We start from the raw sequence: 25,147 nt of genomic DNA, 5'->3' as shown, positions 1-25,147 counted from the left end.
TTATAAGTTTTTTTGTTTTAGTCTATAAGTCCAGTATGTTCAGTCTCTAAATCCACTCTGATGTTATTTGAAGTGCTTTTTCTTTTTGAGTTTTTATATTTATTTATCACGCAGCAGCAAAGTGAAAATCCAAATTTCGCTGCGAAAATTTGGAACTTTTGTGTAGAAGCAGGTAGACACATGTAAAAGTTGTTACGATAAGTACTAGACTAAATATGCTGGCCTATAACTTCTCCGGCTGAATGGACCACTAGGCTCTTAAGCAAAATGTACCTATTTATCCATCACCAGACATATCAACCGAAACAAACAAAGGAAAATATTCATCATCGTGGTAGACCCTTCTCGAAATTTAGATAACTGCCTTTCTAATGTACATTTAAGTTTGAAATTCGCATTTCGTTCAGCCATTTCACTCCTTAAACTATCAACGATCAATGAACTCAAGCTGGGATGGGTGATCATTAAAACTCTAATTGTTGGGTGATCTTTCTTGTTTTATAGTTTATTTACAAGAAATTTCTAGTTTGAAGAGGTATTAACATCATCATCAAGTGATACATGTATGCAACTGGCCATAGCCTTGTCAAATGTGGAAATCAAGGTTTTAGATCAGATTCGTTTTGCTTTTCTACGCTCCCTACATTCTTTTATTGTCAAGGAAACAACTAATGGATGTCGTGCACTCTAACAATCACCCTATTTTACATCAAATTTCCAATAAGCACATTCCAAGGAACAAATCTGTTTACTTCGAAAAAAGATTTACAAAGTAGCAGCGCAACCGAATCCTTGGACACTCTCAAAATGGTATACAGTGAAAACTAAAGCTGCTAAAAAGGAAAAAATTAACCCTACCAAGCCTTCCGTTAATTAAAGTCTGACTTTTTATGGAGAAAGAGAATTTATTAATAGATGCATAGTTAAGTAATAAAAAGCAGTTTAATCGACTCTTCAAATATGGAAGATAGCATAAGCAAGATGGTAAATTGTTTTCTTTTTCTTTGGTACAGGTCCACCATACAAAGCTGGACTTGATATAGGAATTGTACTCGACATATCAAAGAGTGTCTAAATACCAAATCTGAAAAAAGTTATAACCTTCGCCGTGAGCTAGTCAAGAAATTCAATCCTGCGCCGAAAGCAGATCACTTCGGCTTCATCATATTCAACAAGCAAGCGGAACTGGCGTTTTCCTTTGCAGATTCAGAATTCCATAATGAGAAAGCTTTTTTTTAATTTTCAGTATAAAGAAGCTGCCTGGAATCCACGAAGTGGAGTCAATGTCCAAATAGGGCTCACTACCATGGGGTACTTACGACCAGCAGAATACCTGGACAGATTGTCTTTGGAAACTGTAGTTATAATTAGTGAGAGTAATGATGAAAAAAAACCAAAGCCCGTAAATAAATTGGTGTCTGTTATTGATGAGTAATTTCGGCTGTGGCTATGAGACCAAAGCATTGTCGTCCCGTATCATTTGGAAACTCAATAAAACCTCAGCAAATAAAACTTTTTATTTTCCCAAGGCTAAAGGCCTGAAAAATCATATCGCTTCAAGTACTTTTTCAGAGGAAAAGTCCCATGATCTACTTAGGCGACCCCCATGCTGTACAATAAAAAGTTCTATAATAGTTTCATCTTGACGATATTTCATTTCAAGTAGGTATTCGTATTTTCATTGCTCTGAGATTTACATTTTAAGCTTACGTTTGTACTTAGCAAGAGCATTCCACCGACACCTTCAGCCCCTATACAGTCAACTTTCTTCGCCTCTTCGTTCATTAGCATTTTACACCACTGTATCACACGTTATCATATTATGCATAGTTGTGGTACAGAATATTAACCCTCGCCAGTGTGGTTGATCAAAATATTGTTAGTTTTTGTATAGTTTTTCTCTGACTGACTTGATCAGTATGCGAATCTGTGAAAGTTAGAATATTTAAAATTTGATTGATGCCATTTATGTTTGATTACGAGAGATTTAATTGTTTTTTCGGTTTGTTAGTTTGGTTTTAGTTAGCTGAGTATTTTGAATCAGCGGTCGCCAGAGGGGTTGATTAAAAGATTGTGCGATGTATTGTTTTTCTCTGACTGATTTGATCAGTATGCGAAGCAGTGAAAGTTAAAACGGATCAAAATTGTATTGATGCCACATAGGTTTGATCACGGGAACTATGATTTGTTTTGTTTTCTATTTGCTTTTACTCTGCTAAGCAGTATTTTGAATTGTGGTCCATGATAAATAATACTGGGTTATCAGTAATTATAACCCTTATGACGTCATTCCTTTGAAGGGTCATTTTGTTTCATATGCATTGTAAAGATGGGATCAAGCACGTGACAAAGGAGACTGGGAACCACAGTGGATCGTTGCTAAGCTACCTACGTTCCTACATTTTGTAAACTCAGTCACATGTGGCCCCACATGAAGAGGCTACTGGAAACGAATTTTTAGCCAAAAGCAATTGAAGAGCAGTATTATGTCTATGATGCTCATAAAATGTATGCATTGAATTTTAATGCTGTTCAATCCAAGGCCTACAAGAAAATCTTCACTACTAACCTACACAAAAACATTCCCTTACCACAAGAAAAAAACGTCACAACTTTGTGGATTGCGACTGATGGACAGCAGAAAAAAGAATTCATAGTAAAAAAGGCTCTTATTTTGGGATAATAAGCGCGCTGCCGTGTGAAACCTGTACACAATGTATTTTATTATAGGAAAATCCAACTGTTTTTTATTTGCACAGTTATTCATCAAGGTTTGATATTTTGTGATTGTTCCCCTTTTCAAGAGAAGAGCAAAAAACTAAATTAACCTTGAAATAATTGTTTTTTGTCAAAGCGGGTGAATAAAGAGGGATTTAGGGACAATATTTCAACATAACTTAAATGACTTTAAATTATATTCCACTAGTTCATGTTGTAGGATCATTTGAAAACCAAATTTTCTCGGCTTTATGAGTTACTAGCAAGTTCTATGAGTATGGGGCTACGTTGGTTTTGATAGATATTTAGGATCGGACGACGTTTAAAAGCGTTTGATGATAAATGAACTCTTCCCGCGGATAAAGTCAATTCCGTGCTCATTTGGTTTCAGCTGGTCTGTGCTTATTTTAATTAAAAGCGAAACTAGATATGCTTGAAAACCTTTGCTCTTTTGTTTCAAAAGCCGCGATAATTGGTTGTCCAACACTTTATACGTATTTGTTTTGACCATATGCCAAAATAATTGCAGCACTTTAAGCTTCCAGTGTGCTTCTCACGCCTTAAGTTCGGGGGAAAATTACTCCATCATTGAAGAAACTCAACTTTGAAAGGTAAATACACACTTATATATTATTTTTTTATTATAATAATAATGGTATGGTGCGAGTATTGATGCGGCCTGTTTTTGCTGGTAAAATTTTCTTTGAATTTTAATATATATTAAAAAATAAATAAAAATGAAAAACTTTAAGCACGCTTTCCCATTTCACAGTGATGATGTTAGGAAGGCTTAGCCTTCACAATAGCAAGTTTACAATGTTAGTAGATGAAAAACGATGAGTTCCAACGTGAGAGGTTTAAGTGCGTGGTGTATACCACCTATTTTAAGACACAGTTGCCCGAGACAGCCATTATCTTCAAAGGAAACGCGACTAAGAATGAGTTTGTTCTTCAGTGCACAGCTGTGTTGAGAAAACATTTACAGTTCTCTGGCATCCCGTATGACCGAGCTTCCATTTTATGTTAGAGTCGTAAAATTACCTATTTTAAAGAAAGAAATGGTAGTAAAATGTTCTTTGAATTTTCATCATTGAAAAAAAAAAAAAACTCAGCTTAAAGGACGTCTTTCCCATATCAATGATGGTGTTTTTAAGAGGCTTGGTCCTTCTACTTCCTTTTTATAATTTTCGTAAATTGAGAGCAAAAAGTTCTAGGCTAAGATTTCAAAAGCGTTCTGTCTACTAGTGAGTTTGAAACAAATGTTTGAGCCAGAATCTTCACAGGAAAGGTGGCTCAGAATGAATTCATTCATTTGTGAACAGTTGTAATTGAAACAAAGTTCAATTACAGGTCTTTTGCGTCAAATCGACCGAGCTTCCATTAAGTACCACTTTTCATGAACACAAAATGACCTACCATAGAGAGGGAAGTTAGCACACGATGAGGATCGTGTTTTGGCCATTTGAGACTTAATGGATTTGAAAAGAAGAGCTGGGCCCTCCTCCCAGTTTGTTAATTTAAACACAAATAGTATTATCTTGCCCATGTGGCATGGCGCTAGGAACTTTGCAAATTTTAACCAGATAAAAAAAAAACCCATGTGGATTGCTGGCCTGCATCTGAAATACCGTGTTTGTTTTTTTTCATTACCAGGATTAATGATACCTAGCGTTCTACTTGCTGCTCCAAAGTAAACTGGCATGAAGGTAGTTAAACGTAAAGATGTTTTGTTTATGGGATCTAAATTTAGAATTATGCTACTTCGCTCCAAGCTGACCTTCTTGAAAGAGGTATTTCGCATCTTGAAATTCAAAATTTATCACCTAAATGAAAAGCCGAAAAGAGAAGAACAGGACAAAAAACAGATCAAGACGAACCAAAGGCGGAAAACGCACTTTGCACAATATTATGGGAGGTAATATTATGCAAAGTAATATTTAAAGTAAGCAATACGATGAGACATTTGGCGACATAATGGCTGGCAATCATTTGAGGAGGTTCTAAAAACTTCTAAGAACCTTATGAACTAGTCTGTAGGATTCAAACATCTTGAGAAATTAAAAATTTTCAACCCACTCTTCAAATTTTGCACACAGTTAGGCATTCAGGGGGATGCATAAAAATGCCCTTTTTAAAGGTGGCAGCACTCTTGTTTCCGTAGTAATAACGGCTGCTTTTTCGCGGCCAGGGGGACTCATTTTCATACCAAAACATCACCAAGAAAGTATGAAATTTTCATCTCTCAATCAAATTTGTACTCCTACCATAGATGGTTACATCATTCGTCTTCACACTGATGCATTCAATTTTCCCAGAGAGTGAATGTGAACATAGTAATCAATTATTTATCTCGGTACAGTTTCGGTCATTTTCTTATATTAGGGTGATACAGAGAAAAGGCTTACCTCATGACAGGACGGAAAATGCGTGCACTGTAAGTACCTTCCGTTGTCCCCATTCAAAGCCTTAGAAAATTTTTCAAAGGCTTTGTATGGGACAACGGGAGGTACTTACAGTGCACGCATTTTCCGTCCTGTCATGAATTTCTTCAAAGGTACACCGATTCTGAACTGAAACAGGCTATGCATCTAGTTGGCTATAATACTGTAGTTTTTAATGCGTAAGCTCAAAAATCATATGTGGCATGTTTTGGTGATTTTTATATCAAATGCTCTTGACAGCAAAACTTTACGACAGACGGAATGCGCATGGCTTCGAAAGATTGTTATCTTTTGAGCAATATCCGGAAGAAAACTATCGATTCTTGCTTTCATCTTTAAAAAAAAATTGATCAGCTTTCATGGAGGACTATTCGACGTAACTACAAACATCTAATACAGGGTTCTTGCTAAGTTTTTTCATAGGAGGTAACAAATAAGAAATAGCAGGTAACTTTGTTACCTTCCTCCCATGCTGGGGGTGTGCCGGCCGCATAGGCCCCCACCGGGGTTTACGGGCAGGTTTTCCACGTGTGGACGCCATGTTGTCAACCGTGACGTTTCTCAATGAATGCTGGGCCTCTTCGTCTGGCCACGAGAACAATGGAAAGGAAACATGGCGGAGGTCATTTCGCGAGGTGACAGCGGGGAATGAATTTGGCCAAAAAAAGCAAGATTTCTTCAACATATGATGTATTTTCAAACCGGTAACATGAGATAGATATCTTCATAACATTGGTTGGAAGGAGACAAGTGATATTTTTCCAAAAAAAGATGAAAAAATCGGTGTGGGGTGTAAGATTAGCGTTTCTTTTATCAGCCACTTACTCCTAAATATTGGTCGTAATTTTCTATTTCTAAAGACATTGAACTAGATGTACCCTTCAAAATAACTAATATTAAATAGATTGCAGTTGCCTAGCTGCAAAAAAAATCAAAGAATCTTGAAGACCTTTCTTTTTATCAATGATAAATTGCTCCTGAATCATGCAGTCATCATAGAACATGATGACTGCATGATTTAATACCCAGCCATTACACTGCTGAAAATAGATAACAAGTAACAACTGAGTGAACAATCATTTCATCAACAAATGAGTGGAAACACTTTCTCACAATTATAGTTACTCGTTTGTTTGCTTCTCCCCTTATCGAGCAGTATGAAAAAAAAAAACCTCAGTATCGTGAACTTTCAAATGAAGATTTAACCCATGAACTTGATGGTCTACATTGCCTGTGGCGGCTGGTCGACGCTCGGCCGTCGCCTGGGTTGCTATGCGGGACTTTTAAGTTTTCGTGCATGCGCGGTGGTGGCATCTTCGACCGGTGCCACAAGGCCACCAAATCAAAACCTCTCCCTACTTCTCTCTATATCGTTCAGTTTTACGATTTAACGGCCTTTAAGTTGCGATAAGAGTCGTAACGTTTTGGGCGAGTTTTCTCGAAGCCTTCGTGAAGGTTTCATTTTACACGGTTTGTCACCGTTTGCGGCAACAGTTTTAACTCGACCTCATGTTAGTTTTTCAACGGATTGTGGTTTAATCTGCACGGATAACTGTGGCTCACTCAATTTGTCGACGGAAATGCAACGGATTTATGGTTTTCAAGGTTGTCTACGGATACGGAAAACGTCAACAAGGAATCTTCGCATTGTTTCGAAGAGATCAATTTCGAATTGTCATGTTCACGTTTGTCTTCCATGGATACGGAATTGTTTCGTCTTATATCACCAGTTAGCTTCTCAAGTTCAGTACCTGCTCCAATGTCGTTTCATGTAAGCTCTACTGATACGTATGTATCAAGGCCACTAAGTCCACCTCAAGCAAATCCCTTCGTCACTCATACAATAGAACAGAAAGGACCCCTGTACACGACCCCGATTATGGCATGTACATCAGCAGATGAAACGTTTTTCCTAGAAACATGTAAAGGCATTGCAACTATGGGAAATATTACACACCCCCACGAACATCCTTTAGGCACACATCATATCAAACCCAGCCTGCAGTCATCTGCTCGGATGGAGATCAACCGATGGGGATTCCACAAACACCACAGTATTTATACGGCTTTCAAGGCTGCTCAATGTACTTGCCATCGAACTTATTACCAACTAAGGACACTACGTTTCAGGATATTGTTGACATTCAAAGAAAGCAAACGGAATTTCTCAAGCTGTAGTTACCCGGCAAGTTCGAAGTCTTTTACCATCAAGCGAGCCACCTATGTTTTATGGCGACGCCATGGAATTTCCCTCATTCATGACTGCCTTTGAAACATTGATCGGAGCAAAGGTTGACGACTCCTGTGAAAGTTTGTATATTCTAGGCCAAGCTAAAGAACTTAATCACGGATCTCTGCATGGGAAATCAGAAGGATGCTACGAAGAAGCTAAGGGGCTGTTAAAGAGAAAATTCAGCGCCCCATTTAAGATAGCTGGCGCCCATACCACGAAGCTATCTTCCTGGACACCAATCAGACCGAACGATGACTCAGCTCCACAAGATTTCTCTATCGCCCTTGATTAATTGCAACCGATGTCCGTAATGAAAGGCATGTCAAATATAGGTGATTTAAACACTGCTCACGTACTAAGACGTGAAAACCCTTTTTAGGGCGTTACAATAAAGTATGTATGTATGTATGTATGTATGTAAGAGGACAGCTGGAGAAATTACCCCGACACTTGAGAAATAAATGGACCGAGAAGAACAGTAGGACCAAGTGTCAAAGGAAGAATCACTGAATTTGAGGAGTTTTCACAATGTTTGCGAGAACAAGCCGAGCTTTCCATGGATCCCGTTTTCTCGGAAGAAAGTGTTTGCAAGTACAATCGCGAAGAGCGAGACAAGCCCACTCACGTTAAGTTCATAAAAATACCAAAAAGGGAGGAAGAGACAAGCAAAGTCACGAAAGTATATCGAGAAAGTGGATATCAACGGAACGAAACGTGGCATTTATGCAAGAAACTACACAATCTGAATGGGTGCGAACACTTTGAAGAAATCTTTGAGTGACCGGCGAAACTTTATATTCCAAAAGAAGGTATACTTATTTAATCACTTTCACTAGAGTGTGGTGAGGGTCGCACAAAAGAGCGAGGCTCCAATATCCCACCCATCCCACCCCAGGGGAGGACATCCATCACACAGTAATCTCGTGTGTGGGAAATTAACGTATCCTACCCCAACCCTGCAGGAGACGGGACGTCCATTTATTCGTCCCTATCCGAGAAGACTAGAATATCTAACGACTTCTCGATGCTATAGAAGGGTAGCAAATTCTTCTCAATTATTTTAAGACCCTGCGTGTTGGTCCGGCCGGGGCTCGAACCCTCGACCTTCCGCACAACAGTCCAGTGCTCTATCCATTGAGCTAACTTCGTTTGCTTTAGTTATCAGCACATTACAAAGCACTGCAACGAAAGTTTGAGATGTAAAACTTGCAGCAAGCACCACCCAACGATTGGATGAAGAGATCGAACGTCACGAGCGACAAGAATCTATCTAGAGACAAACCTCGAGTTGGTACAGGTCATACTGCCGCTCGCAACATGACCAGTCAACATGGGGATTTTGCCTATCTGGTTATTTCACAAGGAGAGCCCAGCCAAGAGGATAAAAATTTAAGCCATGCTAATCAATGCCAGTGGCGGAGCATTCGTCAATGAGAAATCAGAAAAGTTACTCGGTGTTAAAGGGCGTAACCTTGACCTAGTTTTTACAACCTCCACAGAACAGGTAGCGTGAGAACAAAGGCTATTGAAGGATTAGTGGTAGCTTTCCCAGAGGGAGAAAATGTTATGTTAGACTTACCCAGAACATTTACAGGCGCTACCATTCCAGTGGACCGCAGCGAAATACTACGGCCTAATGTGACTAGTAAGAATTCCCCTTTAAAGGAAGTTAGTCCCAATTCCAAAATACTTCCCTACATAGAAGACATTGAGGTCGGGCTTCTAATTCTAATTGGATTAAATTGTCCAAGTGCCTTATGACCTATAGAAATTGTTTACGGTGAGGAGTCCGATCCATACGCAGTACGCTCGCCTCCTTATCAACCCGTGGATATGTTGTCCCTCCAAGAATGGTTAAGGATCAGATTACACCACAGGCAGTCCAGCGAATGTTTAAATTGGACTTCTCCAAGAGGGAAAAAGGGGCAGCATTGTCACGTGATGATATCAAGTTCTACCAAACAATGGAAAATGGCGTTGTCGATCTAGAGGACAGGCATTACGAGATGCCCCTCCTATTTAAACATCAGAATGTTTAGCTCCCAAGCAACGATGCGCAAGCAAAGGAACGCCTGAATAGCCTAAGAAGCGTATGGTATGCGATGCCAGGTATTACCCATACCACTCCACCTTTATGTCTGAAATAATTTCCAAAGGATATACTCGTAAGGTGGGAGATGCATTTAAAGATCAAGACGAAAAAACCCGGTACCACCCACAAAAAACCAACGAAAGTGAAACTGAGTGGTCTTTGATTGCTCGGCGACATTCGTAAAACACTCTCTGAAAACCAAATCGCTTCAAGGACCAGACCTTATCAGTAACTTGGCTGGTGTTCTAACCAGATTCCGACAAGAGAAGTACGTCTCTATGGCAGACATGGAAAAGATGTTCTTTCAAGCAAGAGTGAGAAAGGAAGATCAAAGTTTTCTTAGGTTTCTATGGTGGCCAGACTGAGACACGGAAAAGAAGGTGGAAGAGTATTGTATGACTGTGCATTTATTTGGCACAGTGTTGTATCCTGCATGTGCTAATTATGCTCTCAGACGTAGAGCGGATGACAACGAAGATGAGTATGGCATTAGGAAAGCCGACACCCTTAAAAGGAAATTCTAGGTCACGATGTTCTTAAATCGGTGAGAACAAAAGACGAGGCTATTAAACTGGCAGCGGATGTCAAGGCAGTTTGTGAAAATGGAAGATTCAGCTTAACTTAGCCTGTGGGAAACACAGAAAACATCATTAACTCAATTCCCCAAGAATACCGAGCAGAGAATGTAAGGAGCCTCGAACTGGATCAAGACAAGTTACCCATCGAAAGAGCGTTAGGAGTTACTCAGTGCATCGAAGCGGATAATTTCAACTTCAGGATAGAACTTAAGGACAAGCCTTGTAAGCGTAGAGGCATCCTCTCAACATTCAGCTCAATTTATGACCCCTTAGGTCTCAATACCCCTGTAGTACCTGTCGTAAAGAAGCTATTGCAAGATATTTGTCATTCTGACAGCCGGGACGAGCCAGCCGACAACGCAACGCGCAGCAGATGGGAAAAATGGAGAAATGAACTTTGCTAACTTGAAAAGTTGAAGGTACCAAGATGTCTTAAGCCATCTCAGGTTCGGAAGATCGTTTCAGTACAACTTCATTGCATGTCTGATGCTTCAACGTATGGCTACGGACAATGCTCTTATTTAAGGCTGGAAGACGAAAGGGGCAATGTATACGTTTCGTTTGTTATGGGTAAAGCTCGCGTGACGCCAAAGAAGACAGTCAGCATCCTGGGGCCCGCATTGGCAGCTGCCAGTCTTTCTTTAAAGATTGGGGACATCTTTAAGGACGAATTGGAGTATGGAAACATTACAGAACCCTATTGGACGAACAGTAAGGCCGTTCTAGGATTTATAAGCAAGGAATCCAGTCGTTTTCACGTCTATGTAGCCGATAGAGCTCAGCTCATTCATGGTCATTTGCTTATATCAACTAAGTTGAAATTGTAAATTGACCACCGTGACGAGTTAAGAAAGCTGAAGTTTCGAGCGTTAGCCCTTCGTTCGCTTTGACGAAGGCCTAACGCCCGAAACGTCATCTTTTTAAACTCGTTACGGTGGCCAATTTACAATTTCAACTTAGTTGATATAACCAAGTTACCATGTAGCCCCCATCGAAGCAGCACCACAATTTTTTTAGAAACTTTTATTCATTCATGGTCACACTACCCCGGAACACTAGGTGGACTCTACGTCGAATACTGCAGACAAAAGTTAAAGGGGCATGTCACCGAAAGACTTTGCAGAAAAATCAGAGTGGATAAAGGGACCTGACTTCCCCAGAGAACCCAAGTCAGCCGGCTGAATGAAGAGAACAACGAGGACTACGTACAACGAGACAACGAGACAACGAGAACTACCCCGATTCTCGGGAGGTTAAGAAAATTACAGTTAATACCAGCACGGTGGAAGAGAGTTTCGACATCCTCGAGAGACTAAGTAGATTCTCAAGGTGGCAGAAAGCGAAGATAGCTGTAGCGCTTTGCTTGAGATAAAAAGCTAAGAAATAAAGTCATATCCAAAGGGAAGGAACCAAGTGATGGTAAATCTGGGCATGGATCGACCAAGGACACCTCTGCTAACACAGGTCTCAGTGTCGCCGACGAAGACGAAGCAGAAGTAGATATAATAAAGCAATTGCAAAGGGACGCTCGCCAAAGAATACTGCCTTTAGCAGCCTTGAGTCTGGCATTCGCCGTACATGTCCAGCCCAGCGAAGTTGTCACGCTGTGATGAGAGCTTGGAAGCTTGGTGTCTCCGCTCTTTTGAGGAGTTAAACGTCAGGTACACCATCTTGCCATCGTATCCCTTGTATCTGGCGCAGATGACGGATCTGAACTCTGGATAGTCTTTTTGATGTGGCGTTGATAGAGGGTCATTGACTCAACGGAGTAAAGCAGTCGCGGCAAGATGGCAGCGTTGTAGACTTTTACTTTCGTCTTTCGCTTGATGTCATGACGAGACCACAAGCGCTTCTGCAAGGAGCCAAATGCTTTCGCGGCAGTTTGAGTGCGCAGGTCAACTTCCAGATCGGCAGAGTTGGTGTTCATGACTGCGCTACCAAGATAAGTGAGGTGCCTAGACTTTTTCAAGGCGTCACCATCGACAAGCACTTCTTGGCACTCAGAGGGTTCATCAGGAGGAGGATGGTAGAGGAGTTCTGTTCTGGAGACATTGATCTTGAGACCAAACAGTGCTGCTGCAGCCGAAAAACGGTCCACAATCCCTTGTATGTCTAGATGGCTGATAGCGACCAAAGCTGATTCGTCTGCATATAGCAATTCCCTCTCACAGAGTTCTCTGGTCTTACTTGAGGCTTTCAGTGTGAGCAGATTGAAGAGCTTCCTATCTGATCTAGTCTTGATGCAGACTCCTTTGTTGAGGTTGGCTCCCATTGTCTCCAGTACTGTAGCAATGACTATGATCTTGGATCTACTGTGCCTTGCTGGTTTAGCAAGTTTCAGAAATGCTCTTTCCACCGAGTTTTGATGCCTTCCAGATCTGTGTGGAGCTGGCTACCATCAGCGCTCTTAACAGGTGACACTGCTGATGTTTCTGCATTGCTTCTTCATGGGCCATAAATGGCGTTTAGAACTTCAAATAAGCCGTAAAAATCATTCTTGTCTGCCATCACTTGCAGATCTTCTGCCTTCTCACTCCACCACTTGTCTTTCATTGCCCGCAACTCTCTTTGCAACTTGGCCTTGATCTCACTAAAGGCTATGATGGTCGCAGCAGAGTTTTCACGCATATGTCTGTTGTAGATCCTCGTCTTTTCATCAAGTAGTGGCTGGATTCTTTCTTCTTTCTCTGGAAACCAATCAGGGGTCTTACGTAGTGGCCGACCAAGGACTCCAACAGCAGTAGATAGCACAGTTTCTTTCATGTGTGTCCACATTTGCTCCACTTTTCTTGCTTCTCCTCCAATGTTGTCTGCAGACTCCAGAGTAGCAGTTATGGCTGCCTCCAGTGCCTGCTGATGTTTCTCGCTCTTCAGCTTCCCTGTGTTTAATTTCATTGATGGTGTCTTTGAAGGCTCCTTCCTTCTGGGGAATATCAATTGCAGTCTGAGCTGGGACCGAACCACATAGTGGTCTGTCGAGCACTCTGCGCCTCTCATTGCTTTTGTTGATAGAATCTAAGGCATATAGGACTTTCTAGTAACAACATAGTCAAGCAGGTGTGGGTACTTTGATCGAGGGTGCCTCCAAGTAAAGAAATTCTTGTCTGGCTGCTGGAAAAAGGTATTGGTAATGCACAGGTCTCGTTGTGTGCAGAATTGTAGCATTAGATCACCACTGGAATTCTTCTTGCCTTTGCCAAATTTTCCCAGAGTACCACCATACGTTGTATGGGATGAACAATTTGTCCTCCATAGGGACTCTGTCGACAACTTCTGCTAGCTTCTCATAGAAATCTTCTTTCTCCTCATCTGGGTACAACATAGTGGGTGCATACACATTGATGACCGTAAGGTAGCGGTCATTGCCTGTTGGAGCACGCAGAAGAATAATCCTTCCTGACAGTTCAGTTGGCAGGGATGTCAGTTTGGTAGCAAACTTGTTGGAGATGGCAAATGCAACACCTGTTTCACTTCTTCCGTCCACTCTCCCACTCCAAAAGAAGGAGTGGCATCTCTGTTAGGCGCAGTTTTACGCCCTTGGCCCGTTGGATAACCTCGGTAAATATTTCATTCCCGAGTCTCGGTGAAATAGCCGGTAACATTTACTTGAAGAGCCGGTAAAAATAGCCAGTTACCGGCTCTTAACAAGAACCCTGATGTACCTCAAACCGTGCGCATATCATCCAGATTCCGAATGCTGTTCCTTCTTTCGTGGGAATTTATATTAAGAAATTCCAAATCCTCTGACAATACACTGCTAGGCTTCTATGTCATTTTCAAAATGTCGGCCGATAAGCCGATAAGCCGATAAGCCCGATATACACAAAACCATCTTAACACCGATCATTTGTCAATAAACATGTACATCATCACAATGGTGTGACGCTGTATTTCTCCTTGAAGTTTCCATCGCTCGTTGCAATGAAGACAAGAAACGGAAGTTTCTCGATATTTTAGCAAATTTCTGTGAATTCTGAAGAAAAAACGTACAAACACACAAACAAAATAGTGCTGGAAAACTACGAACGCTCGTGCAGTGGTGTAGTCACGACGCCTCACCTTCGGTTACAATTTAACGCCTTTCGAACATTGTTTTCCGTTTTCGGTTGTTTCGTGCATATTTGTTATTTCGTTAGGTTCGCCAGTCATTTTTGGTCACGTCACATTTTATATTTTCGTGTTAATTTTTTATGCATTGTTCCAGTTGTTTGGTATAGCTTCTTCTACCGTAGTTTTCTTGTCGCCGTTGTCATTCTGTTTTAGTCGTCGTAGTCGCCACATAATCTTGTAAGTTTCGTTATTTTGTCCGTCATTTTGCCTGTTTTATTTGTATTTCGTTTGGCTTTCCTGTTCTGTATAATTAACTTGTTTATGTTCATTGGCTTTTAACGAATCGCTAGTAAAGGTGCGAATTTTTTTTGATTTGTGGATTTCGACTACAAGTGGTAGTACCACATATAAAACCCAGTTACAACGATAGCAATTGGTAACTGATACAAGCTTCTTGTCGAGAGAACAGATTCCGGCAGTGGTCAGTTTCCAGTGACAGAGATCGAGATACTTAGAATCATCTGAAAACTGGTAGACTAGGAAAATGTCCATAAGATGTGATGGCGAGAGACGTATGACCGTTGCGGTGCAGTCGAATAAATCAATGTTTCCATGTAATGATAAAGAAAACAAACTGGAGCGCCTCGTGGTTAGTAAGTAATCTTGATTGCTTCAGGAAAAAGAACAGCGATTTATCAAAACTATTTTCTGTAATTTTACTTTTCCAGGATATCTTATACACAGTAAAAAAGATGAAAATGACACAATTGCTCGGAGATTTACACAAGAGAAAGTCAAAGCACTCCAAAATTCCCCCTGAGGTTGCAACTCACCAAGAATTAAACAAAAAGGATATCACTCGGTCTAGTAACGCTAGTCCACAGGGGCTAGTATTTTTCAAAGGGGGAGTCACACCATGTCAAACAGAGGGTATTCACCAGATTGTTTCACTTAATGTGACAAAAAAGACTTACAAAGGGGAAAAGGCTCACGGACAGCTCCGCAGGACCCCCCAAGCTACGATCTTGGTCCGTGGAGATTATTTAGCTGACTGAGAAGACTGCCCGTTGGTTAATCAGCGACAGCATGAAGTATTTCAAATCTGTACTCCTCAGTGTACGCGACACCAAACAAACCTTTTGAGGGGGAGATGACAAAACGCGTAGCCGTACTCCATGAAGTACCCTATGGAGTACCTAAATGGAGTACCCCTCATAATCATGTGTTGGTAAAAGAAAAAAAAGTACACTATAAACATGGTAAATCGTTTAGATATACATAAAAGTAGATGTACATGTTAAGATGCCAGCTCTCCAATTGTCACAGCTCGATACAGTCCAGTGTTTTTGGAGGCAGAGAGCTCTCAGTCTTATGGTTCCTCCATCTTCGTTTAACCGCTGTGGAATGAGTCCTTTGACGGACAGATAAAAGAACTCCATACGATGAGCAAAACACACTGAGTTCTGCAGGAGGTAAAATATTTAAGCTTACTGCGTTTTCGTGCTCAACGGTCCTAGTCGCAGTTTTTTGCCGACCCGTCGCTGTTTTTTTGCTTGTTTATTTGTTTACCTATCTCAATATTATGACGCTACAAATAGATGGGGAAAGAGATATTCAGTTTAAACACATAGATTACTCTTTTGAAGACTTAACCTATAAATGTAAGCTTGTATCCTCATCGCTTCGCCTGCCGAGTGAAGGATATCTGTACTTTTGGCCTCTTGATGATCATGAATATAGATGGTAATCGGCCTATCAAAGCAAACGTTCATGGATTACATTCAAGCCTACCGTTTGAAGTGGCCAGCAGCTTAATGCTTAACTCAAGATGGCGGTCAATTCGTGGACCATATCATACTGTGACAATCGGAGAGCTGGCAAGCTCAAAATACATAAAGATATGTACATCTAAACGATTATCCTCGTTTATTAAGTATTTTATTTTACCACTACATGATTGTTAGGGGTACTCCACTTAGGTACTCCACAGGGTACTCCGTTGAGTAGGGCTCCGCATTTTGTCATCTACCCCTTTGAGGTAAAGTTTGTTAGCACTTATCAAAGCTTTTTATCATCAAGACCTAGAAATATCAATGCTCAAAGCATGTAAAAAACTGACTAGAAAAAACTCAGTTTGTGGAAAATAACTGTGATGAGGTCCCTGTTTCAATTGCTGTAGTGCATGGATACCGAGTTGTTCAAAATCTTTAGTTTCAGCGCGAGTATCGTTGCAACTGTGTTTTACATGTTGTACTGTCGCTGACAAGTTGCGATTCCCATTTATACTCTTAGACGACAGAGCTGAACAACTTGTACGCTTGCGCAAGATTTTGCTGCGGAAACACTGATTTTGAGTCGTTCGCTTGGTTGATTTCTTCTCTGTTGCTTCGAGGCGTCGTTTTCCTTGCGGCTTTTCTTTTACAGAACAACCTCCAAAAACTTAGTGCACCCCTTAAAAATGTTCAAAAAATTAATTTTCTCCTTAAAAACCTCTGGAAATAGGAAAATGCCCTCAACGAAAACAGAGTTCCTCGGTTTTTAAAAGTCAGCCCTCATTATTTTCCGCTAATTTCGCTAAATTAGGTCCTCTTAGATCCGTCAAAAATGCTCCGTGCGTTTAGTTGCAGTCTTGGTGTTTTTTGTTTGTTTGTTTGCTTTCTTCACTTCAAAATGCACAGCTATTTCCAAAAATATCGAAAAATATCCGTTTCTTGTCTTCTTTGGAGCGAACGAGGGAAACCTCATGGTCAATTAAGCGTCACGCCGTTTTACTGACAAATGGTCGGTTTATCAGGCAAGTCAATTGACAAAGAAGTATAGCAGTATATCGCCAGAGAATTTGGAATTGCTCAAACTTCCATGAAAGAAGGCGCAGCATTCAGAATCTGGATGATATGCACACGACTTGAGGTATATGTTTGTAGACAAGTCGAATAGCCCCCTACGAAACCTAATAAATTTTTGTGGCTACTACCCTCTACAAGAGGCGAAGCTACAAAATGTGTCGTGACGAGTGAGTGAGTGAGAGTAACTATAGAATTTCGAGCTTGACCCAATTTTGACCCGATGTTTCAAAGTGCCACTCATCTGTTCTTTTTTTCCGAGTATCCTAGTATTTTGACATTTGCACTCAATACAAAGTTCACAGTTGAGTTCTCTCCCTTAAAGCTTTGTGATTTCTGGATTTTATCTGACCTTCATTCACAAATTATCCCTATGAAAAGTAGAGGCCCACAGATATTTTGACATTTTTTAAAACTAGATACTGTAGCCAGCAAGGTGTACTGTTTCAGTTCCAGAATTAGTGTACTTTTGAAGGAATTCAGATAAACATTTTCCCTGTTTTACTCTTCACCAAAAGCGATGGAAACTGTACCGAGATAAATAAATGATTAATTAGCGTCTTTACTTTCACTGTCAAGGAAAACTTAATGCGTAGGAGTAAAAATGCATTATATCTCCATGTATGGTAAAAATTCCAATTTTAACGTCATAGTGGGCTTGAAATAGAGAAATGAACATTTTACACTTTTTTGGCAATACTTTTTGTATGTACTTAATTTAGGCAGCAAACAATTATTGTCGGCTAAGCTTTGGAATGTGCTATTTTAAATCTAACCTAATTACAATAATAATGAGAGAGCGAACTGATCACAAAGGGTATTGGTCAATGAAACTTGAGTATGTGATAAGGTGGATTTGTATCCCCTGTGTTTTAATGAACTTCCTCATGATGTAGTTTGATGTGATAACCACTTTGCAGGAAAATAAGGGAAGCCAACAAATGTGCTTTTGGATTATCATCACCTAACCAGAAACAAATTTAGTTGAAGCCTCCATCTCTCAGTAAGTGTCCTACATTGATGTGGTTTTCTCTTCTGTTAGTTTTTTAACCAAATAAAAACTGCCAACTTGAAGTTTACACAAGTGATAAACCAATAAGATTATGACTTTCATTGACGTTATTTAAAAAACCACTTTATTTTCCGGAAGGGATGCTTCAGCCACAAATCGTTTTCCTGATAGTAATGTCATTTGTGGAACAATACTCAGGTATGCCAACGATTTATTTTTATCATCCTCACATAATGTGTAACAGGTTCCCTCAGAAGGTGAGAAATTTCTGAAATGTGATTGGCTAAGACAGTTTGCCTTTTGGAATAAATGAGAATTTCCTATTCATTGCTGATAAGAATTCTCAGTCCTGATTTCAAATATACAACTACTGGTAGTAATAATTGAAATTATAATAATCCACTATCATGGCAAATGGATGTTTCTGAATGAGTCAGGGGTAACAATTAATTTAAAAGTGTGGCTAGTTTAAAGTAGTGTGAATTAAGTTCAATTTGAAAATTAATGCTTTTCAACTTCTAATAATTATATCATTTTCTTTCTTTTCCAATGGAAATTTGTTAACAAATCGGTAGGCGGCATGGCCGAGTAGTTAGGTTGCTGAACTTGTAATCCCGTGTCCCAAGTTCAAGTCCTCCACCCTGCCACTCACTGAATTTGTTCTTGGTTGCCCCTGGTTCAACTCCCTAGCTACACTCTGTAAACAGCTCACTGGTCTGCCTCCTGCCAGTGGGGATTTTCAACTACTTAGTCGATATTGTGGCTAAAGGCCCGATGGGGGAGCCTCAATTAGCATATATTAATATTATCTGACAGTTGTAAAAATTATGTTTGCCATAAGATCATACACAGACTGGGGCGATAAACGTGGCCCAGGCTGCGCGTAGGAATAGAATCTTCCTAAACTTTGAAAACGTAAATAAATAAAAATTAAATAATAAAATACATATATATACATATAAACACACATAAATATAACTATATATATATATATATATATCTAATAATCTGATAAATACAAGAAACTTAGGTACGAAAAATCTCTTATTATCTCTTATTATTATTATTGTTATCATAGATGAGTGTCTTAATGATTTTGTTCACCGCTAATTGGAAATTCATGTGCGTGGCTTTTTCCTTTTCCTGTAGATAGTAGTATTGACAGTTATCACCGTCAGTATTGATTAAAAATTTAAATGTTAAGAGAATGCGTTTCACGCTTCGTGGGGTTTTCGGTCGTAGCAACCAGAATTGAGAAGATGCAAACCATGCTTTCATCCCGACAGCATTGTTTAAGTTGTTAGCCTTGTCATGAATATGTAACACTTTTAACGATACTTTCCTCGTTTAGCTTTATCGATGAAAATAAGAATGATGAATTTACGAAACCACGTTTTGACTATTTAAGACTTCTAAGAGAATACGTTCCACACTTCATAGGGTTTTCTATCATAGAAACCAGACTCGAGAAATAGTAACGAAGGTGTTACATTTTAACTGATATTTCGCTTAACTTTATGTGTGAATATATGACTGAAGAAGAAAGCGAAACCTCGCTCTGACCAGCTGAAAGCCTTTGCCAGCTATTTAGAACACAACTAGATCGTCACCAACACCTGGCCGTCTGGTTCCGGTCGCCCCGTCTCCCACGCACTTATAAACTTTCAAAATGACCGTCGTGTAACTCCCATTGCGGGCCTATGTTCACGTAAACATCCGGGCAATCTCCCATGTGCTTTGAGAGGAAAAATCGTCACGTTCATTTTCGAGAATGTTTGGTTGCTGTTTTATTGTCATTGTTTGAAAACCCTTAGCTCGAACAGTCGGTGAGTTTTCATTTCAGTTGTTAATGTTGTAATTTCGTTTGTTTTAAGCGTGTTTTCTGTTTGCAGAAAACCTCTCCTTTACTGGCGAGTCGAGTTTTCGACTCGGGCAAATGTTTCTGTGAAATAAACAACACGTCGGTTATTAAAATTCAATTCTTGTTTTGGTTCTAACTTGTTTGCAATTTTGGAAAAAAATAAATAGACATTACTCAATCTGGGGGCGAACTCGACTTGGTGGGGTCGAACTCTGAAGAGTTCTCGATGTTACAGCTTTATTTTCGAACGATGTAGAAGAAATTCTACAATAGAAAATACAAGCTAGAATTACTAGAACAACAGGTATAGCTGTAAGTAACAGTAGTGTACTTACAAATTAAGTAATGGTAGGCTTATTCTCCTACGAGTTGCACGCAAAGTAGATAAAATAATAACCATTAACTTTTAGGAAGCATGTCATCCTCGGAGACCCAGGGGCTTTGGGTCGATTTCAAGTTAGGGCATGAAGAGCCCCTGGGGACATTGTCTTACGAGACTAGTTCCAAACGGTCGCAGTCGTTCTGCCATCTGATTGGTGCCAGAAAATCTTTGTGTTTTTCTGCCCAATCAGAGTGAAGTGTATTTTAGAGTCCTTTCGTGTGTTTTAACACGGACATATACTAATAGCTTAGTTGCTCGCTATGTTCGTTTTGGGCCGTGCGACGCAGATTTGCTTGAGGTGAAAAGTTTCAGTCTCAGCACACAATGTAAGAGAAATCGATCAGATTGTCCGGGAAAATCTTAACGGAAATTATACTTAATACTTTCGCAGGTATCACTAGAGAACGTGTTTTAAAGTTTGCGAGGTTTGTATACAACACGATGGTTGCAGTCATTGATATGTCGCTTTAAACGTTAAACGAGATTTGAGCTCAAATCTTTCTAGATTTTTTGCATAATTTGCTGTGACTGAAACTTTGCCAATCCCGTGAAGTTATTTCGTCGCACGTGCCACGCAGGTATGTCGAGCAACTGGCGCTTTCGCCTACGTAGCTTTCTGCTTTCTGTGCGCGCCAAAATCTAATCTTCACTTTGTTGTAAAGTCGTTCACAATACGGCTTAAGTTCGTGGACGACCTCCAGCAAGCGCTTAGAGAAAGCTTAGCTGTGTTTCCGGTTAGCTAATTAAAATCTGAACAAAAACTTATTAACGAGAACATCGTGGGAAGGAGAGGTTTTTTCGGGCAGTTACCGAAAGGGTTTGGAAAGAGTTTAATCTTTCAACTGCCGCCTAGAGTGTTGAAATTCTTGAGCTAGGAAGGCCACGGATTCTCTTCTAGTTCCTTGGTCATTGTCATTTCGCCTCTTCTGTCGATTGTTGAAGACCAAGTTAACTACCTTTGATCATTGGGAATCGATCCGATGCTGCTTTCAACGGGAAAAACAAAACAAAAGACCAAGAAATAATGGATGGAAGGGCAGGTTTGCTTTATTGCGAATGTCAGCTTAATATTCCAGGGTCATCTACCCACATCTACTAAGCAAAAGTTTCCACGCTTTGCTTTTCTTTTTTTTTCAAGCGAAGATGAAATTAGATTTTGGCACGCACAGAGAGTTACGCAAGTACCAGTTGCTCGACATACCTACGTGGCCCGTGCAACGAAATAACTTCACGGGATTGGCAAAGTTTCAGTCACAGCAAAAAGCTCAAGTCTCGTTTAACGTTTAAAGCAACATATCAATGACTACAACCATCGTGTTGTATACAAACCTCGCAAACTTTAAAACACGTTCTCTAGTGATACCTGCGAAAGTATTCAGTAAAATTTCCGGTATGATTTTCGCGGACAATCTGATCAGTTTCTCTTACATTGTGTGCTGAGACTGAGACTTTTCACCTCAAGCAAATCTGCGTCGCACGGCCCAAACAAACATAGCGAGCAACTGAGCTATTAGCATTTGTCCGTGTTACAACACACGAAAGGACTCCAAAGCACACTTCACTCTGATTGGGCAGAAAAACACAAAGATTTTCTGGCACCAATCAGATGGCAGAACGACTGCGACCATTTGGAACTAGTCTTGTAAGACAATGTCCCCAGGGGCTCTTCATGCCCTAACTCGAAATCGACCCACAGCCCCTGGGTCTCCGAGGATGGAAGCATGTCTGTTCGATCAGTTTTTCCCTCGTCCCCAGTACTCAGCCCGCGGTATAACGGTCAGCGGTCTACATAGGTTCGCTAACTCTTCAAACTCGAAAAGCGTGGGGGCGAACATGGAATAAGTTGAGAGGCGAATCCAATAGGGGGCAAAAGCGGTGGATACCCTTTAGTTAGAAGTTCAACATTTGCACTCAAAACATATTTGAGTTCTTTCCTTTTGCGATTTGTGGCTTATAGCCACACATTATGTTTTCATTTCATACCATAACACTACGGAAGATAGTATTAAAGATGATAAGAATCTCACAATCATTTCAGGATTGCGTGCGATTTCGACAAATGTCTTCCTTGCAGATATATCTTAGTATGTTAAATCGGTGCATCATGGAACTTCAAGGAATATATTTTTCTTTAAAGAGATAGCATTTTACCGTGTAGATCAGAGAGTTACGTAGATCCAAAGGTACAATCTTTTCAGTTCTTGCTGTGACACTACAACGGACAATAAGCATCTCCAAATAATTTCGCACAGCATGCACCGTCGCATAATTTGTTTCAAAACTTTTTCCTGCATAAATAACTCAATAGATGAGATCTGTACGTCATGGAAGCTTTGTGAAGTTGTTTATCATTAGGAGAGAGATCACGTTGCTGTTTAAATCACATGCAGTCTTTGACTGTTTATTTTGTTTCCAAATTGTTCATGTTAATTTGATATAGTTTCAAAGTTGAGAGGACTAGCAGTATAGTCATGTTAAAATGTTAATCATGTTAATTAATTTGATGATAGTTGATGGTGGTTGGTCCTCATGGGGGAGGTGCTGTTTCACTTGTGGTGGTCAAATCTCTGTTACAATAACTATTATTATATACCATTTGCAAAACTGGCAAGATGTCAGTAATGTTAATCATTTCAACATGTTAATAATGTTAATTGATTTCTAAAATGATGATAGTTGGTGGTGGTTGGTCCTCATGGGGGACATGCAGTGTAACTTGCGGTGGTGGATTGTAGAGGACCACATGATGTGGAAGGGATTGTCAAGGACCTACTCTCATGTTGCAACATGTATAACTGTCCCAGGGAGAGTAAGAAGTCAGTGTTTTATACCTCCCATCCACAAAAACTAAAAATGGAAAATTTTAAGCTTTACAAAAAAATGAAATGAGAAACTAAAACTTATCAAAATTCTTGTAACAATTAACACTTTCCTTCTGGTGTTATTATACATCCTCTTGTTCTTTATTTATGGTAAATAACAAGTGTGCTTTGCCAGTAGCTACTTGCAGTCTTTTACTGTTTGTGTTTCCCAATTTATTCCTTACCTTACTTTATTTCATGTGGTTCCAAAGTTGAAAGGACTAGCAGTATAGTCATGTTAAAATATTAATCATGTTAATTAATTTGATGATAGTTGATGGTGGTTGGTCCTCATGGGGGAGGTGCTGTTTAACTTGTGGTGGTCAAATCCCTGTTACAATAACTATTATGAAGATGTTATACACTGCAATGTAGGGTTTGGTTCTTTAGGAGTCTGCATTGATTTACATCTTGGAGTGGGAAGTGGAACAATTCAAGATGGTCACATGACTGCTTCTTCTGTACGTAATGCCAGCACACCAGCCAAGAATGGTCGACTCAACTACACATCAGGATCATCATGGTGTGCAGGAACCAGTGACACCAACCCATATCTGCAGATTGATCTACAGACACTTCATGTCATCTGTGCTGTTTCAACTCAAGGGAATTCTCAAGCAGATCAGTGGGTGAAGAATTATACACTGCAATTATCCACAAATGGGACAACTTGGACAGAATACAAGGAAGGTGGAAAAGCTAAGGTATATAACAAATACTGCTCAGAAAGGAAGAAATTATCGGAAGATTAAAAATATTCTCATTACTCATAGTACTTTTTTAACTGCCCCTTACCGAAAAAGATAACCTTGAAGTATACTACAATTATACTGCATTAATAATAGTTATACTGTAATCATACTTCAACAATACTTCAGTAGTATTGCACTTACACAAGTACAACTGCAGTACCATTTTTGAAGTACACTTTAAGTAGACTGCTCAAGTTAAATCATTTTCTTTGTTGTTGATGTAGGGTACAGGTATACTTAAAGTGTCTCACACAAATGTAAATCATGTTCAGGTCTGATTAAGTGGGCAATAACTATACTGAAAAGGAACTTATGCTTCAGTTGATAATGATCATAAATGAAAGTCCTGATTGCATGAAGTAAAATTTTTAAGTACATGTACTTTAATAATATTTCAGTGACTGTTGCTTTATACCTGTGGATATCATTGCGTGTGCATGCTCTTATATCTCCACAAACATGTAAGAAAACGAAATTTATGGTCAGATAAATTAACTGTTTGTTATAATGTTAGATTTTAAAAGGAAACAACGACAGGAACTCAGAAGTGAAGCATGTTGTTTATGGAGTGTTGACAAGATATCTGCGTTTTCTGCCAAAAACACAAGAGGGTGGGGTGTGTATGAGAACAGAGATGTTTGGAGTAGAAAAAAAAGGTGAGCATAGAATTTATAATGTACCCTTGCATGCTTATGGAGATTAAAGCTCAACATTTTTTAAATAGGCCATTTATCAACCTCAAATCATTTTATGATTACCAGAAAACGAAATTGTCACCAGAGGAAAATTAAGGAAAAAAAGTAAAGGTTTTTCTTTTAATTACTCATTTTGGTGGTCAAATTTGCCAACCTGGGGACCTGTCTTTGTCAGCCTTGTAGTAATTAAGTGATTATAAGTATTGATTAGCAGTCTGAGTTTCTGGCCTAAAAATATAGTGGGGTTCACGAGTGGAGATAATTTTTCTGTGATGAAATTATAGATTTATCTTTTCTGTTGACTTAACTTAATTTTTGGATACTCTCAATACTTGAGGTAACAAAATGGCAATCTTCAAAAAAGCTGAGCTTTAAGTCCTAATCTGACTTGAAGGATTGTAACAGGAGAAAATAAACCAAATTAACTGACGAACATTATTGTTTCAATATGCTGCTCATGAAGTCAACATTGGATTGACAACTCTGTAAGTTGCTTCATCTAGCACAAAAAATTCATTTTGAGATATTGCTTTAGAGACATTTCAACAGTAAAAGTTGGTTTATTAACTTATTTAGCCATTATGCAACTTGCTCTATTAATGCATCAAAAAGTGTTAATTGTAAATCTA

General features: G+C 39.6%; 1 protein-coding gene across 3 annotated transcripts in view; it reads left to right on the top strand.

The window, feature by feature from the left end:
• The first annotated feature begins 3,216 nt into the window (after positions 1 to 3,216).
• LOC111339065 (lactadherin) overlaps positions 3,217 to 25,147 on the top strand; it is a 38,145-nt gene continuing 16,214 nt past the window's right edge. For 2 of the 3 annotated variants that reach the window (XM_022945639.2, XM_022945637.2), the window contains exons 1-2: positions 23,365 to 23,775; positions 24,338 to 24,479. In XM_022945639.2, the coding sequence (XP_022801374.1) occupies positions 23,365 to 23,775; positions 24,338 to 24,479 (553 nt within the window). Of the gene's footprint in view, positions 3,330 to 4,371; positions 4,425 to 17,875; positions 17,959 to 18,105; positions 18,166 to 23,364; positions 23,776 to 24,337; positions 24,480 to 25,147 lie in introns of those variants that run through there. The other variant, XM_022945642.2, reaches the window with a different exon arrangement.

This window comes from Stylophora pistillata, chromosome 11 (genome assembly GCF_964205215.1).
Source record: "Stylophora pistillata chromosome 11, jaStyPist1.2, whole genome shotgun sequence".
NCBI lineage: Eukaryota > Metazoa > Cnidaria > Anthozoa > Scleractinia > Pocilloporidae > Stylophora > Stylophora pistillata.
Note: the sequence above shows the minus strand (reverse complement) of the source record. Positions and strands in the feature narration are given on the sequence as shown.